The 17,500-nt window shown below is 47.8% G+C and overlaps 2 protein-coding genes across 2 annotated transcripts in view; both read left to right on the top strand.

Annotated features, from left to right (window-relative positions):
• LOC310804815 (dymeclin-like) overlaps window positions 1-9,361 on the top strand; it is a 12,223-nt gene extending 2,862 nt beyond the window's left edge. The window contains exon 3 of the mRNA XM_083670165.1: window positions 7,115-9,361. Coding sequence (XP_083526291.1) covers window positions 7,115-7,264 — 150 coding nt within the window. The 3' untranslated portion in view covers window positions 7,265-9,361. The remainder of the gene's footprint in view (window positions 1-7,114) is intronic.
• A 6,236-nt stretch (window positions 9,362-15,597) lies between these two features.
• smad7 (SMAD family member 7) overlaps window positions 15,598-17,500 on the top strand; it is an 11,794-nt gene continuing 9,891 nt past the window's right edge. The window contains exon 1 of the mRNA XM_083669786.1: window positions 15,598-17,046. Within this exon, the coding sequence (XP_083525912.1) occupies window positions 16,581-17,046 (466 nt within the window). The 5' untranslated portion in view covers window positions 15,598-16,580. The remainder of the gene's footprint in view (window positions 17,047-17,500) is intronic.

Genomic DNA, 17,500 nt, shown 5'->3' with positions numbered 1-17,500 from the left:
GGAGGAGAAGGGATGGGAGGAGGAGGAGGAGGAGAAGGGATGGGAGGAGGGAGAGGATGGAAGGAGGGAGAGGAGGGAAGGGATGGGAGGAGGAGGAGGAGGAGGAGGGATGGGATGGGATGGAAGGAGGAGAGGAGGAGGAATGGGATGGGAGGAGGAGGGAGGAAGGATGGGATGGGCGGAGGGAGAGGAGAGGATGACGGATAGGATGGAAGGAGGAGAGGAGGGATGGGATGGGGGGCAGCACTCTAGGGTGGAGGGAGGGAGGAGGAGGAGGGGACGGGGGGAACAAGCATATGCATTGGAGGAGGAGGAGGGAAGGAGCTGGGAACCGGGAAGTAGGAACAAGGGGAGGATGGGGGGGGGGGGTGGGGGGGGGGGGGGGGGGGGGGGGGGGGGGGGGGGGGGGGGGGGGGGGGGGGGGGGGGGACAGACAAAGGCCAGGCCCAATCTTCATTAGCATTAATGGCTGCTGCACGGCCATCCCTCCTGCCCGCCGACCACGCTCAGGTAATGACACTTCAAGGAGACGGGACGGGGGCACACTCCGTCATGGGCACGGGGCTCCGGGAGGGAGATAAATCTGCCAGGCGCCATCGTTACCTCACGCTCCTCGCGGGATGCCTCCCCTGCACTATCCCCCAGCCCCCCATTCATCAAGCACAGAATATGCATCCCGCGCCCCCCCCCCCCCTCGCCTGTCCTCCGCCTGTAAGCCCCCAGACTCTTTAATTGCACGTTTCATCATGTATTTCATGTTTAGTGTTCCTCGTGTCATCGGAAGGCATTTGTCTCCCCCACAGCCGACCATTTAAAGGGATGGTGTCTGGCGTCCGGCCATCCCTCCCATCCCTCCCATCCCTCCCAGCTCTCCTCTCCCCTGTAATGGGAGCCTTTCATCCGACTCAGTGCGTAAGGAGCATAGTAATGAGCTTCCCGTGTTTAAAGGTGTTTAAAGGTGTTTTAAAGGTGTTTAAAGGTGCATCACAGCAAGTTTTTGTTGCTAATTATCTCCGGCCCGAGTTATTTTTTTTTGCTTCGGTGTTCACTGCGTGGTTTGGGGTATGATGGTGTTCACTGCGTGGTTTGGGGTATGATGGTGTTCACTGCGTGGTTTGGGGTATGATGGTGTTCACTGCGTGGTTTGGGGTATGATGGTGTTCACTCCGTGGTTTGGGGTATGATGGTGTTCACTGCGTGGTTTGGGGTATGATGGTGTTCACTGCGTGGTTTGGGGTATGATGGTGTTCACTCCGTGGTTTGGGGTATGATGGTGTTCACTGCGTGGTTTGGGGTATGATGGTGTTCACTGCGTGGTTTGGGGTATGATGGTGTTCACTGCGTGGTTTGGGGTATGATGGTGTTCACTGCGTGGTTTGGGGTATGATGGTGTTCACTGCGTGGTTTGGGGTATGATGGTGTTCACTGCGTGGTTTGGGGTATGATGGTGTTCACTGCGTGGTTTGGGGTATGATGGTGTTCACTGCGTGGTTTGGGGTATGATGGTGTTCACTGCGTGGTTTGGGGTATGATGGTGTTCACTGCGTGGTTTGGGGTATGATGGTGTTCACTCCGTGGTTTGGGGTATGATGGTGTTCACTGCGTGGTTTGGGGTATGATGGTGTTCACTGCGTGGTTTGGGGTATGATGGTGTTCACTCCGTGGTTTGGGGTATGATGGTGTTCACTGCGTGGTTTGGGGTATGATGGTGTTCACTGCGTGGTTTGGGGTATGATGGTGTTCACTGCGTGGTTTGGGGTATGATGGTGTTCACTGCGTGGTTTGGGGTATGATGGTGTTCACTGCGTGGTTTGGGGTATGATGGTGTTCACTGCGTGGTTTGGGGTATGATGGTGTTCACTCCGTGGTTTGGGGTATGATGGTGTTCACTCCGTGGTTTGGTTTGGTTTGATGAGGTTATTTCAGACAATGTTTCGGTCTGTGTAGGCGACCCCTTTTTGGCTCGTGAGCGCTCATTTTAGACCTAGTGGCTGGAATGATGCAGACGTTCTGTTGAGCATCTTTAAAGGCTCTCCTTTCATCTAGACATGCAGCTAGCTAGCTAGCATGCTACGCACAGTATTCAGTAGAGTTAGTCCAGAAGTGAGTGTGTGTGTGTGTGTGTGTGTGTGTGTGTGAATGCTTGCGTCTGTGTTCCTGCATGTGTGTGTCTGCGCGCGTGCGCGTGTGCGTGTGCGTGTGTGTGTGTCAGTGGAGAGCTCTGATAAGCAGCCAGCTCGTGTCTGTTTTCTGCAAGCCCTGGCTGGTCATGACAGATGTGGCGTTCCCCGGTATCGGTGCGGTGTGAGGAACCAGGTCGATGACTCCCTCGCCCCCCCGGCTCCGCTTCGCCCCCCCGGCTCCGCCCCCCCCGGCTGCGCTTCACCCCCACCGCAGCTCCGCTTCGCCCCCCCGGCTTCGCCCCCACCGCGGCTCCGCTTCCGCTCTTTTATTTCACCTCCAAAATGAAAATCCATAAGCTGCGATGAATGAATGTCATATGAAATGATCAATCTGGCCGTAATGACTCTCTCAGCCGCGGCACGGAGGCTCGGAGGCTCGGCGGCGGTTCGTTAAGTTGAGGTGATGCGTCTGAGTACAGGGAGATGGGACGAGAGGGGGAGGGAGGGGTCGGGGGGGTGTTCGCCACGTTCCCGACCGGCTGTCCGACTGACCGTCGCTCACGGAGCGCTCGGTCTAGCTGGATGTCGCGGAGTCGTCTGAATATTCAGTCTTGTGACCTGTTTAGCTGTTTAGCATGACAAAGAGTGACACCCGTTCCACGACACGCAGAGGCTCTGTAGACAGAGAGGTCTGGAGGGACATTCACAGGCCAGACGCAGACCCAGACACACAATGAAGCAGACGGGTCCATGTGTACAGGCCAGGGCAGACAGAAAGGGTTAACAGAAGGTAGGAACGCCCCAGGGAGAAGCCTGTGTCTGCTCCCCAGTGTCCCCAGAACCACCCCCCCCCCCCACCCCCCCAGCAGACTGGCCCTATTATGTCTCTCTGCTTTGCTCTGCTCTCTGCCCCAGGCAAAGACAAAGGACCCATCCAGGGCCAGCCTGCCAGCCTGCCTCCCTGCTTCTCTCTCCCCTCTCTCTCTCTCTCTCTCTCTCTCTGCCTGTCTCTGTCCTTCCCTACCTCCCTCCCTACCTCCCTCCCTACCTCCCTCCTTCCCAGCCTACCTCCCTACCTCCCTCCTTCCCTACCTACCTCCCTCCTTCCCTACCTACCTCCCTCCCTCCCTACCTCCCTCCTTCCCAGCCTACCTCCCTCCCTACCTACCTCCCTCCTTCCTTCCCTACCTCCCTCCCTACCTACCTCCCTCCCTCCCTACCTACCTCCCTCCTTCCCAGCCTCCTTGCCTTCCAGGTTCTTTCTCTCTCTCTCCTGCCTCCCTCTCTTGTTCTCTGTCTCCCTGGTTCTCCCTCTCTCCCTCCCTCCCTCTCTCCCTCCCTGCCTGTCTACACACACACACACACACACACACACACACCCCTTCCTCTCCATTTAAATATCAACAGAGCCGGTCCCTGTGTTGTTGCTGGGCTATCAGGCTCAGCCACTTTCAACGACAGCGCCTGTGGAATGTATTGTTTGGCCAGCGCTCTGTCACTGTGTCACTGTGTAGTGATGAGATATAGACAGTCTGGCTCCTTGGGAGAGGAGGGGGAGGGCTCTCCCTCTCCCTCTCCCTCTCCCTCTCCCTCTCTCTCTCTCCCTCTCCCTCTCCCTCTCACTCTCTCTCCCTCTCTCCTTCTCCCTCTTACTCTCTCTCCCTCTCTCTCTATCTCTCTCTCTCTCTCTCTCTCCCTTTCTCCCTCTCTCTCTCTCTCTCTCTGTACCTGGGCCTCCACCGGCCCACAGAGAGGCACACAAGACCCCTCACACACACACACACATGAACAAACACGCATATACACGCACAAACACACACACATGCATATACACACACACACACACTCATGCAGATGGTCAGTGTGTTTGGAGTGTGTCAAAGAGGTCACCGTTTTTGAAGAGCCTCCAGTCAGCAACACTTGGTTTGAGTTTTCTCCATGTTTTGGTATTTGTATCTTGTTATAAAACACTCTTTTAAAAACCCTCAAAATCTCCCCCACATTGAATCAGTCTGGTCTTAAAAAAAAAAAAGGAATAATAGAAAATAGAAATAAATATGAACTTGAAACGTATGGATTTGGCATTGTGGTGGGAAGTTGTGTGTGTGTGTGTGTGTGTGTGTGTGTGTGTGTGTGTGTGTGTGTGTGTGTGTGTGTGTGTCCTCCTAGCTGCATTCCAGCCTGTCTGCCTTTCTGCCTGGGGTCTGAGAAGCCTTTTCCTTTTAAGCCGGAGTGGGAACACACAGTTCTTAAGTCTAGATATGGGCCCACTGTTGGGCAGCCTGACTGGCTGACTGGCAGGAGCCCTGGGCCAAGTATGTCTGTAGGCAGGGATGGGACTAGAACTGGGAGGGGGGGGCGGGAGAGAGAGAGGAGGGGAAAGAGGCAGAGAGAGAGAAAGAGAGGCAGAGAGAGAAAGAGAGGCAGAGAGAGAGAGAGAAGCAGAGAGAGAGAGAGGCAGAGAGAGAGAGAGGCAGAGAGAGAGAGGCAGAGAGAGAGAGGCAGAGAGAGAGAGAGAGAGAGAGAGAGAGAGAGACACAGTGACACAGTGTAATGCAACCAGGAGGAGAGGAGAGGCCATGGAGCCTGTCCAACCATGAGCCCATACTGGGCAGTGTGTCTGCCTCCCAGTAAACCCAGTAAACACTGGGTAAAGCCCTGCAGGGTAGGGCCTGGCTGCACCACACTCTGTACCTCCCCCTGCTAGGCCCCCCACCAACCCACTGGTGCCAGGGGAGGCTGGCCGAGGTAGAAACGGGAGGACGGGCTCATTGGAATGAGGAAGTGGGATCACACACCTGCGTTTGTTACCGGCCCTCGTTCCCGTTCCGTGCATTCCACAATGAGCCCGTCCTCCCATTTCTACCTCGGCCAGCCTCCCCCGACTGGGGTCTGTAGGCCGTCTGCCTAGGCCGCGTGCCACAGACCGTTAGCTAGCTAGCCAGCCCCAGCCCCAGACACTGGTATTGTGTTGAGCGGATCGGGGCGGCCAGAACATGTCCTGTTGACGTGGCCGTCTCCATGTATCCGACCGCGCTAGGTCACGTAGCACTGCTGCTGCTATCATATGAACTAACAGGGTCTCTAGTCCATAAGGTAGCTAGCTCGCTACATGTTTAAATAATTATAAATTACACTGCCCGTGCATTGTTTGTGTGACAGGGTGGGGGGGGTCAGAGAGAGGCAGGGGGCTTGGTTGTGAGCCCGAGGTTTTAGTCTTGATTGACGAGGTTTTAGTCTTGATTGACCGGAACCTTCTGCCGGATGGAAGTCTCTGGAAGAGGTGGTGACCAGGATGGGAAGGATCAGCGATGATCTAGATAAGGTAGCTAGCCCTCTAGAACCCCGCTAGGTAACGTAGCACTGCTGCTGGTGTCATATGAACACACACAGGTCTCTATAGTCCATATGTCAGTCTGCAAGGCTGTGAGCCTCAGACCGCTAGCTCGCTACCACCACAGCCCCCAACCCCTGACACTGGTGTTGAGTCAGTGGACACAATGCAGGGAGTAATAGCCCAGCGTCAGTGGATGGGCCCAGCCTTGACCAGAGCACAATAGAGGAGAAAGGCCAGGATTACGTTCATCTCTCACCAGAGAGTCATTAGTGTGTTGGCCTTCGCATTGCCCTGTGACCTGGGGGGGGGGGGTGATGAGATATTGTTGTATTATTGATGCTGTGTGTCTGTGCCTGCCTGCCTGCCTGCCTGCCTGCCTGCCTGCCTGCCTGCCTGCCTGCTGCTGGGTTAGACCAGATCAGACCAGACATGGCTAGGCTACTCTAGGTTGGGCTAGGCTAGCCTAGGTAGGGCTTGGCTAGGCTAGGTTGGGCTTGGCTAGGCTAGGCTAGCCTAGGTAGGGCTTGGCTATGTTGGGCTTGGCTAGGCTAGCCTAGGTAGGGCTTGGCTAGGCTAGGTTGGGCTAGGCTAGGCTAGGCTAGGCTAGGTAGGGCTGGGAGAGAAGATAAATAATGAACAGAGCCAGCAGGTCTCTTATCTCCCCCACCAGATCTCCCAGAAAGATGACTCCCCCCTCAGGACAGGGAGGGAGGGCGGGGGGGGGGCATGAGCATGTGGTGGGCAGCCTGTGTGTGTACACATTCACACACGCACTCTCTCTCCACACACACACACACACACACACTCTCCACACATATTATTTTCTCTCTCTTTCACACGCACACAGACCCCCCCCCCCCCACCCCCAAGCAAAGTTGTATGCCTTACTAGTGTCAATCGGCAATAATCCCTCCAACCATGGAAACATACGTTGTCTAGACTTGTTATTGTATTTCTCCCGACCACCTGTGGTACTAGCCAAAGTAGCGTCCTGGCCTCGGAGCTTTCCAAAGGCCACCCGCTCAGCCTGCTCTTCATTAGCGCTAATGCTCGCGTGGAACCTTAGAAACCCCCTCAGGTCACCCTTAACAAGCTCTCTGTCCCCTGTAACGAGCCCCATCACCTGAGGCGTTGGATGTCACCTGAAACCAAAGGCTGGGTGTAGCTTTCACGGAGGGAGTGGGGCTGTAGGCAGCGGTCGCTAGCGGCTACTAGCTTATAGGCGTCTCCTCTCACCACTTCCCCCTGATTGACAGAGACTCCAGAGTGGTGGCAGGTCAAGAGAGAGGGTTTCCTCCGCACGTTAAGCGGCCATTTTAAAGTTCAAGGGTCACACGCCCGCCCGCTGGTTCTAAGTAGCGTTACCTCAGGAGATGGAATGACGCCAGCAGAGGTATTAGGTTTGTTCGTGTCTCCGGGACCCAAACACGCGACACTTTGATGCTCCCGCTTTGATGTGCTGCTGGTTCATCTGTTTGTAAAACGTCGGGGACTGTGACAGACTTGTTGACAGAGAGACTCGTGTGGCAGCATGTCCTGCCACACAACATACAACCCCCCAGCATACAGTACCGCATACAACCCCCCCCCCCCCCCCCCCCCCATGTTGACGTTTTTCCCTCTTGCCTTTGTGTGTTTGTGTGTTTCTCTGCAGAAGTTCCCTGAGCTGAAGTTCAAGTACGTAGAAGAGGATCAGCCTGAGGACTTCTTCATCCCCTACGTCTGGTCTCTGGTCTTCAACTCCGGAGTGGGCCTCCACTGGAACCCTCAAGGCATAGAACTCTTCAGCATGGACTCTGGCTGAGGCTCTTCACCATGTGTGTCTCTAGTCTACCTATCCATCTAAGAGTGTGTGTGTGTGTCTGTGTGTGTGTCTGTGTGTGTGTCTGTGTGTGTGTGTCTGTCTGTGTGTGTGTCTGTGTGTGTGTGTGTGTGTGTGTGTGTGTGTGTGTGTGCGCGCTGCTTTGGAAGTGCCTCTACCCTCTCCAGAGTCCCTGGGTTTTTGTGAGATTCAGAACGACTGATGTACTGGGCCTTTCTCCCTCCTCCCCCCTGCTCACACCCAACTGACTCCTGTGTGCTTCCACATCACAGAAGGCCTCCTCTTTCGCCCATCACAGGAGAGGAGAAGAACCTCCTCTCCTTCTCTAGACTGGTGGTCAACCCAAACGAACTGCACTGAATACTGGAGAACGGTACTCTTTGACAGAGACTTCATTTGTGGGAGTATTTTTTCTCCATTTAGTGGGAGTTTGGTACGATTATCTCACAGACTTTCTACGATGTATAATTTGCATTTGCTTGGTTGAGTTTCCCGCAGGTGCTTTTGGGGTTTGGTTAAATGATCGGCTTTTTTTTTTTTAAGTGACATAGTTATGAAATATAGGTCAGAGAGAATCTGGAACAGGTCAGGGGATCCTGGGCTGAGGGAGGCGTAGATGATGATGGTTCTCATGTCTCAAGTCCACCACAGTCAGTTATTATTGTCAGTGGTTAGAATTAGTGGTCTTCGTTTATCAGCTGTTTGGATGAAGCTCCTCCTGCTCCTCCTGTGTTCTTCAGGCCTCTTCTGCCCGGTAACTGAGAACGATGACTATCATTGGTTGTTCAACTGTCCAACCCTGACGTCCGTTAGACTGAGCGGACGGATCACATTCTGTCAATCTTCCGTTGTTTTTTTTCTGTACAATCATGTTTGTTTGTTTGTTTATTTGCATGTTTCATTGGATACTTTTTTTATTCATTTATTTATTTCCATGTATACATTTTGATATTTGCCCCGCCAAAACATAAATGACAACCGCGAGCAAAATGGATTAATATCATTGTAAACAAAAACAAGAAACTAATGGGTTTTTTTACACTGTATCTTCTTTAGTTAGATCTTCTGTAGTTATCCAAATGTCACTGTAGGACAACAGCTGATATGCTTTTGCAAATATAACACTGAAGGAAGCAAAATATCTATACAAGAAGAAATGATTCTAGACGTGTCACACGTTGATCTTGACTTGTGCAGTAAACGATGTACAGATCAGGGAACGCATGTGTTCTTTTATAGACAAATACAAACCGCATGTTTGTTGCATTTTTCCAAATATTCTACCATAGGAATCTTGAGGGAAGATGCTCCTTAAGTCACTTTCAATATATCCGTTAAGAAATAATATATTAGAATATATATGTGTTATGTATGCATCAACATGCGTAGAACATGACTGACAACAGGACAGTATGTGAGGTTCTCCATAGACGGACCAGGGGTCGGTTTCACCGAAGCGTCCTAACTAAAATAGTACTTTATCTCTCTTCTGACAAACCAGCAAAGTTCTTAATTTAATTCAACGAATTTTGTTAGGCCATGCATAGAAGATTGACTTGCAAACATTGATTTTTACACATTGCTATTTTCCTGGAGCTTTGCAGCTGTTTTAACGGGAGAAATTAAGTACAACTTAAGCTACGAAGCTTTCAGGAAACTGAGCCCTGGTTGTCACCTGTAGGTACCTCCCTCTCTCTCTACACACCTGTTACACAGTCCAGGTAAACATCCCATCTCCTTGCCTTCAGTGGCAAGAGTCCACTGTAGTGAGTGACTGAAGTGTTTTTGGGCGCTTTTCTTGAAAGCTATATGTTTTATTTATTTTGTTTTCTTGAGAGCTGTTTGGCAGGCTGAAGAAGGAGGACTGAAAGCTTGCTGTTTGCATGCAAGTTAACGATTCTGGAATGTTACTTCTCTCAGGTAACGTCTACAGTGAACATGCAACAAACGTATATTTGAGATTATTTTACCTTTTACAACGCCCCCCCCCCTCCCCCCCCCCCACACACCTCTCCCCATACCCCTTTCTCTACTTCACATGTAGGCGTAATGGTTCTCTTTACCTCTATGTAAATCAACACCAATAAAAACCTGTTGTACAATCAGACCCATTGTCATTTTATGTCACAAGTAAGTAGTGGTGGTTTGTTGATGACACAGACCAAGAGTGTCTACAGTACCAGTCAAAAGTTTGGACACACCTTCTCATTCAATGGTTTTCCTTTATTTGTTATTATTTTCTACATTGTAGATTAATATTGAAGACATCAAAACTATGAAGGAACACATATGGAATTATGTAGTAAACTAAAAAAAGTGTTAAACAAACCAGAATATGGTTTATATTTTAGATTCTTCAAAGTAGCCACCTTTTGCTTTGATGACAGCTTTGCACACTCTTGGCAAGTTTGTGTCCAAACTTTAGACTGGTACTGTACATACCTCATACTGTAGATGTATTACTGGTACTGTACTGGTACTGTACATACCTCCTACTGTAGATGTATTACTGGTACTGGTACTGTACATACCTCCTACTGTAGATGTATTACTGGTACTGTACTGGTACTGTACATACCTCATACTGTAGATGTATTACTGGTACTGGCACTGGTACTGTACATACCTCATACTGTAGATGTATTACTGGTACTGTACTGGTACTGTACATACCTCCTACTGTAGATGTATTACTGGTACTGTACTGGTACTGTACATACCTCCTACTGTAGATGTATTACTGGTACTGGTACTGTACATACCTCCTACTGTAGATGTATTACTGGTACTGGTACTGTACATACCTCCTACTGTAGATGTATTACTGGTCCTGGTACTGTACATACCTCCTACTGTAGAGGTATTACTGGTCCTGGTCCTGGTACTGTATGTCTGGTCCTTATTGTACTCTATTCTATTACACTGATGTCTGGTAGGGAGGAGATTATTGAAGCCTGGAAGCTCTTAGCGAGCTGGAGTCAACAACAAAATAGGATTCTGTGTATTTATTTAGTTGAGACACTGAAGGGGATGTCTTGCTCTTTTGTCTCCACTGTATTGATTTTCATGGCTGATATTTTCCTTTTTCAAAGACTTGGTGCAATTTGATGCAAGGAATGGGCCGTGTTCAGCTGAGGAGGGAGTCATGTGCTTGGTGATGTAACGTGTGTGTGGTGGAATTCTCTGTTTCTAGGTTGGTGGTTGCTCTCGTTCTCCAGCTGACCTAACTGGCAGCGCCACAGTCCTATTTTCGAGACACCAGATGGTGCAGGTCTTTGGAAAGTGACATGCTCCTTGTTCTTGTGGCAGGGTCACCTTACTACAGGGCTTTACAAGGGCTTCCAGGTGATTCCAGGTGACAGGGAGAGATGGATGTACCCAGGGCTTCTGGGAGGTGTAGTTGGAGCAGGGATCCCCAGGCCTCACTGTGGTTCCGCCAGGCTCTGTGTGCCCGTGGTGACACCCACCCTCATTAACATGATGAATTGAAATGGTAAGGAGGAAGGTCGTTATACTCAGGTGTGGTTTAAGGATGGGGTCCCGGACAATGTGGAGCCTCCCGATAACCTTTTAGAAAATTGTGTTTCATACTGGGATAATGGTTATGATGAATGGCAGAGCATGGAAAGAGATTATGCAAATGATGTGCATATTACAACAACAAAGAAAGCTATGATTTAAGTGCACGATGACCTCGCTTCTGCTTTTTAGAAGTGAATATCCGGGGGTTGTTTTTTCATTGTCTGTATACAGAGAAGTCATTTGGAAAGTTGTATCGGAAAGAAAATGTTGTTAGCTGGTTGATAAGAAAACGAAACACATTTGCAACATTTGAGCTAGCTATTATTGAGGTCTCGTAACAGATACAAGTATTTAGATGAGTATTTGTCATGACCCGTCTCTACATAGTAAAAATACCTCCCCTTTACACATCGCAAATGCTGTTCTGTTAGCACTACACTGTTAAAAAGCAGGGCACCTTAAAGCTGGCCCTGCCAACATAAAAGGTTTGCCCTCAAGTGGGCGTGAGCACGACTGCAGCGCCACCAAGCCGGCCCCTCCTCTTCTCCAGGTCAGGGCCACAGTTTGGCTTGTCATCATTTGACAGTGTGGCGTAGTTCTGTTATCAAAAGGGAATTTCTCAGCTTCAAATCAAGGTGAATAGCGTTTGGTCAAATACGGTGTTCTTTAATTAAATTGTGACGCGTGGGCTAGTTTTTCCTTCGAGTTGGGTAGAGAGATTATGGGGCTTTTTACAGCATGCTTTAATGTCGTATATAAGGCCATAAAACGGAGGTTCAGAGTTCACCTCATTGTCATAAATCCAACCGAGCCTTAAAGGGGCAGGGAGTAAGTCTGTTGGAAATCTGCCACCGCAGCGAAATTCAGTTTGAAGTTCCAAACAACAACATCCTCCCTATTAATAATACCGCCCCCCCCCCCCGCCGAAATGGACTTGCAGTGTTGACATTTCTGCATGTTTCCACATTTCGAAGAGGAAGCCACCAGAGACAGAAAGACAAAATTCGGTGAGTCCACTCCCCTAGAGCACCCCTGACCCCTCCCCTAGAACACCCCCGGCCAATAACAACATGTTTGTACACAAACCGAGTGTTGCACCCGACACTCCATTTTAGAAAGTCCTTTTCGGGACCAAAACAGCGTTGGTGAATTAAATGTTAATTTCAAGGGAACTCCTCCCCTGATCGCTACTGATTAAACATAGTCATTACGGCCATTAGAAAGCTCAAATTTTACGTATTGCACCTTTTCCAACTCATCTCACCTAACCCCTCTCTCTCTCTCTCTCTCTCTCTCTCTCCCCCTCTCCCCCCCTCCCTCCGGGGGACATACGGTGGAGTCCCATCGTAAGAACAGTAGAGACTAGGGAGAGTGTGGCATTGTGTGCTAGCTTTTCCCCACCCGCTTTTCAAAGGTTTTCTATTGGCCAACCACACAGGCCACATGCAGCAGACTTGATTCCTGCTCTGGTCCTCTTTGAAGAGTCAAAGTCTCTGCCTCTGGGGGAGGCTTTATAGCTGCTCCATCTGATGCCCCTTCCTTTGTTGTCTAGCCTGGTGTGGTGGGCTAGAAAGAGTATATTCATGTTGTCGTGCCGATCTAGGTCTGTGCATTATTACAAAGGGATTCCAGGAGCCTGTCACAGAAACTATGTTTATTGTAAAGTTTTGGCCACAAATTCAGTGTGTTGTATAACCATGAACCATAAATTCCCTATTCCTTTATTTTTGTTTTCATGATTCACTGCATTTGTTTAACATTCCTCAAAAACATACATCAAAACAACTCACGTTTTGAAGACCTCTGCCAGACTAAAGTTTTATGATCTGATTCAAGTCTGGTCAAGTTTTTTTTTTTTTCTTTTTCCAGACCTGTCCCTACCAGTTCCTGCTGCAAGGTCTCGTATGTTTGTCCTAACTAAGTTTGACCTCTGACCTCGTCTGTGAGGTGATCAGGATGAGCTCACTCTCTTTAACCTGTTTCTGTAGATCACAGTTCCAATGTTGTCTTATGGGACCGGCGTTGCAGATGTAGGTCAGGTTAATGTGTGACCTCTGTCTCTCGCTCTCTCTCTGATGGGCTGGTAACTGGCTAATGTTTTATTAACGTGTATTTTGATAATACATTCTAATTACTAGTATATACTATATATAGATATATATAGAAATATGTATTTCTTTCTTTCTTTTTGTTTCAGAATGTTATTGCAGATGTTGAGACATTTCCATGCATGCAATTATTCCAAGTGATCTAACCGTTCTTTATAATGAAGGGTGACTACATGTTGGCCTTGCAGGCAAGTTCCTAAACACTGACATTGTTGTAGATCCAGTTCCTGTTGACTTGATCTGGAGTTGTGTCGTCTGACAGGAGTATGAAAGAACATGTAACACTGCCTTCGGTTTTCAGGGGGGAATGTTAATTATTATGGAGTCTCAAATCTTCTTTGAGATCAGATGAAGAAAAAATTGACTTTCTTTTTAATTAAAGTTCCCTAATTTATCATTCTAATCTATGCGGTTTCTTAGCATGAACATGAACATGATCTCCTACCATATTTATCATATTCTATATATGCAAAGGTTGTTCCACTGAGTAATCCTGTTTAATTGCATATTCACAGCCCCTTGTCTGAAACCAATGGTGTCAATAAATTACACTAAAGGTCACAATTGTTATGTAGAATTTTTAATTGAGTCTGTTCTCTATATGCATTATCACTCTATCTCTCAAAGCGTGCATAAGAAGCTTTGGAAAATCCAATAGTGGGCTTGTTCATATGAAATAAGTATAGACGTGAGTTCGGGTCGGTTTTAGAATTGTTGGGTTATTCTTTATACTGTTAAATGGACCTGTAAATAAAGACATGTGTTGTGTATGGCTATAGAAGGCTGTCTGCGTAATCTAAAGAGAATAATTTCCTGTTTTGTCAATTGAAAATGAAACGCGATTTAGCTAATAAAATACTTCCTAGTCTGTCGGATAGCCTCGTTACACACACACACACACACACACACACACACACAGAGAGAGAGAGAGAGACACACACACACACACACACACACACACACACAAAGAGAGAGAGCGCTTCTACAAACTGGTTCCTGTTAACGGCGGTTTGTGATTACTTCCAGACTACCTTAAAAATGCAGCGAGCCGCTGGTAGAGCCCGGCTCTTGTGCGGCGCCAGTGGGGAATCCGGGAACAATGAGGCCGAGCCATTGACTGGCGGCGCCTCCCAAACATGCATATCCCATCATCATTATCATCCGTCCCACTGCCCTGCAGCGACACTGGCTGGCTCCCACATTAACATACTGCGCCTCCCCTCCTGTCTCGGACACGATCAGGCTATAGCGGCATTCTTCACACGCACGCACACACACATACACACACACACACACACACACACACACACACACACACACACACACACAGAGCAGACCTCAGTCTGCCCGGCCACCGACGCAGCTTTAAAGCGACAGATGTTATCTTTCCTGCTGCTTGAGGTTTGGACTTTGGCGGTGAGCTCTCTACTGCTCATTATCCAGCTTCTGTATTCTTCAAAAGATGTTCTCTCTCTCAATCTATGTGGGAATGAATATCTATTTCTTTTTTCATGGTAATGTCACGGAGCTATGGCCTACCTTAAGTCTGACTGAGCACTGGCATAAAGGTGAAATGCCACCATTGAGTCAAGAGCAAGAAAAGTGAAAATGGACCTACTACGAGATAGATAGAGTAAGGCCCAATACTTAATGGTCAAGGAAACCATCTCTCAACCAGTGTTGGAGACGATTAGTCTAATGGAGACATGTAAGTGGTCCGACTCCCACTAATCCACCTCTGATCAGCACCAGTCACCAAAACACAAGCCCCTGACGTCAGCACATCGCTGCCGGCTCTCCCATGCGTGAGAAACAGAGCATGAGTTGGAAAAAGGAGACATGAAAGAAGACTTTTTTTCCCCAACATCAGTGAACCGACTTTCACAGACATATAACCTTGAGTGACCAGAGGGAGGCAGTAGTTCATCCACGCTGCTTCTCAGCTGAAAAACACAACATGATCATGATGAGAGTAATGAAAACAATCATAATGTTCAGAGGTATTAGTATAATATAGTCATATTTATTGCATTTTAGTAACAATAATTACTATCATTATTATTGGTGTCATGATCATTAGACAATTATTAGCCTCAATATTAGCCTACTACTACTATTATGAAGACAAATGAATTAACAAGTAATCATTGTTATAATGCAACAATACTACATAATGAAAACAGTACTCTTAATAATAATAGTGATAACTTTATAATGATAAACCTTATTAAATAACAGTGTAATAACATGTTATTATTAATAAGAGTGAATAATCGATTATTATTGTTATGTATTATTGATGTTATTCGTGTTATCTTGTTCTTATGACTTATGTGGAGGAGGTTATTCGTTGCTGTCTGTTCAGCCTGCCTAATTTCTGGAGCACTCCTCCATAGGCTTTTCTTATTTAACCACTCAACTATGTCCTTGTCTTCTTCATAAATCTTTGTAACTTTTGAAAAATGTAACTTTCTTCTGAAGACGGTTTCTCTGGATGCGAGCGACTTGTACTTCATCTCTTGTTTGCGCAACACAATCACTTTTTTTTTTTTTTTTTTTTTTTTTTTTTTAAAGCGACAGGGTGTCTAGACAACCACGTGACGGGGCGCGCCAATGCGCAGTGGAGCCTCGGCTCAGAGCGCAGAGACACGGAGAGAGAGAGAGAGACGGAGAGAGAGAGAGAAGGAGAGAGAAAGAGAGACACGGAGAGAGAGAGGCAAGGGCACTGGAGCTATTCGCGTCGTTCGCAGACCTTTTCTGAAGATCGCATCACTTCTTGTGTCGCTCCTCAACTCGCTTATTTCTCAGACACGGAAACTTGATTCAATAAGTAGTTGGATTAATCTATCAAGGATTTGTCAAAATATAATCCTCGGAAAACGGACGTAACCAAAGGTTCTGTACAGTATTCAATCGGAAACGCAACTACTCTCGGGCAGATTTGTGTCTGGCACTTCTGTGGCTCAGTTCTGGATTTGCTTTGCTCGTTTTGGATCTGTTTGGAAGAACCTTTCGTCCTCTCATGAATTGAAATCTATAATGAAGATCACACCATGTGCAGACGGATATGATATTTAAAGAGGATAAAACATAGACAAGACCCTTTATCATCGGATCAAGGATTGCGTGGATTATGTTTTTATAAGAAACAGTGGCGAGCTTCGTTTTTCATGGATGTATAATTCTAGCATTTACCACTCGCTGTCTCAGAATTCCATGCGTAAATAATATGCCACAATATCTTAAACCTTATTGAAGGAACGGCACAAATGTAGCCGAGAGTAGCAACACTTCATCACGAAGTCAAGATTTGTAACAATTCTCTATGCTGCTATTCTGTATTTCAGATGCTCAGCGTTTCCACTCTGACATAAACGTTTATATGCATATTAGCAACTCACTATAGTCTTAAAATACCCGTAAGGTGATGTTTTCTAACTCATTGCACAGAGGGTGGCTATCATAGGAAGCTTGATTTTTTTTGTGGGGTTTAGTTTTTGAAAATTTAAAGACTGGCGTATGCAGATTGTCTTTGCTTTTCCAAATCCCAGTTTTTCCATAATATTATCTCAGGCTGCTTGTCATTGCCTGGACTCGGATCCCGGAATCTTCATGATTTGCGGACATCATGCTCGTTTTTTAGCCGGGAAACCCTCTTTTCGTCCCGCATGTTCAGGACCAAACGATCGGGGCTCGTCCGGCGACTCTGGAGGAGCCGTGCGCCCGTCGAGGGCGACGGGGAGACGGATACACGAACGCATGGATCCGGGGGTTGCTGTATGGGTAAATCGACAAAGGTTGCCAAATCTAGCCCCGGAACGGAGGCTGAACTGAAGGCTTTGACCCACTCGATACTGAAAAAAATCAAAGAGAAACAATTAGAGGTGCTTTTGCAAGCGGTGGAGTCAAAGGGGGGTGCTAGGAGCCCCTGCCTTCTCCTACCCAGCAAAGTGGACACCAAACTGGGTCAACAGTCTTATTCCCTCCCTTTGCTGCTCTACAAAGTGTTCAGGTGGCCGGACCTCAGGCATTCCTCGGAGTTAAAGAGGCTATCTTGCTGTGAATCCTATGGGAAAATTAACCCAGAACTCGTTTGCTGCAATCCGCACCACATGAGCAGGCTTTGTGAACTCGGTAAGTGTGGGGTAGTCTATGACGCGTGGGCCTGCTGGTGGGGAAACAAAAGTAGAATAGAATGAAAATACAAATAATGCCTATTATACATAGTTGGCCTGAGCAATGCCATTTTCCGAATTCGATTGGCCAATTTACGTAGGCCAATTTCATTAAATAGTACTTTGCCAGGCTGTTGACACAATTACCGGTGTCTCAATAAGGTCAGACTTGGCTGAGGTGGTTTCAGTGAAGTTCCAGTTTAAGCTTAACTATCAAGCATCATCATAGTATCCATACGTTTGCAGTCCCTTTTTATTTTTACACTGAATATTTCCCCTTGATCTGGAATAGCTTAGAGATAACCCCACATTTGCAGTTATTAGGCTGAATTATTTTTTCCGATGTAAAACGTTGATCATTTTGTGTGTTAGAGCTTAGTTATTGTTTTCAGGCTGTTAATGGTTTATTTTAG

This window comes from Argentina silus, assembly GCF_951799395.1.
Source record: "Argentina silus genome assembly, chromosome: 5".
In the NCBI taxonomy this organism is placed as follows: Eukaryota; Metazoa; Chordata; class Actinopteri; order Argentiniformes; family Argentinidae; genus Argentina; species Argentina silus.
The sequence above is the reverse complement of the archived record's forward strand: the minus strand, read 5'-3'. Positions and strand labels throughout refer to the sequence as shown.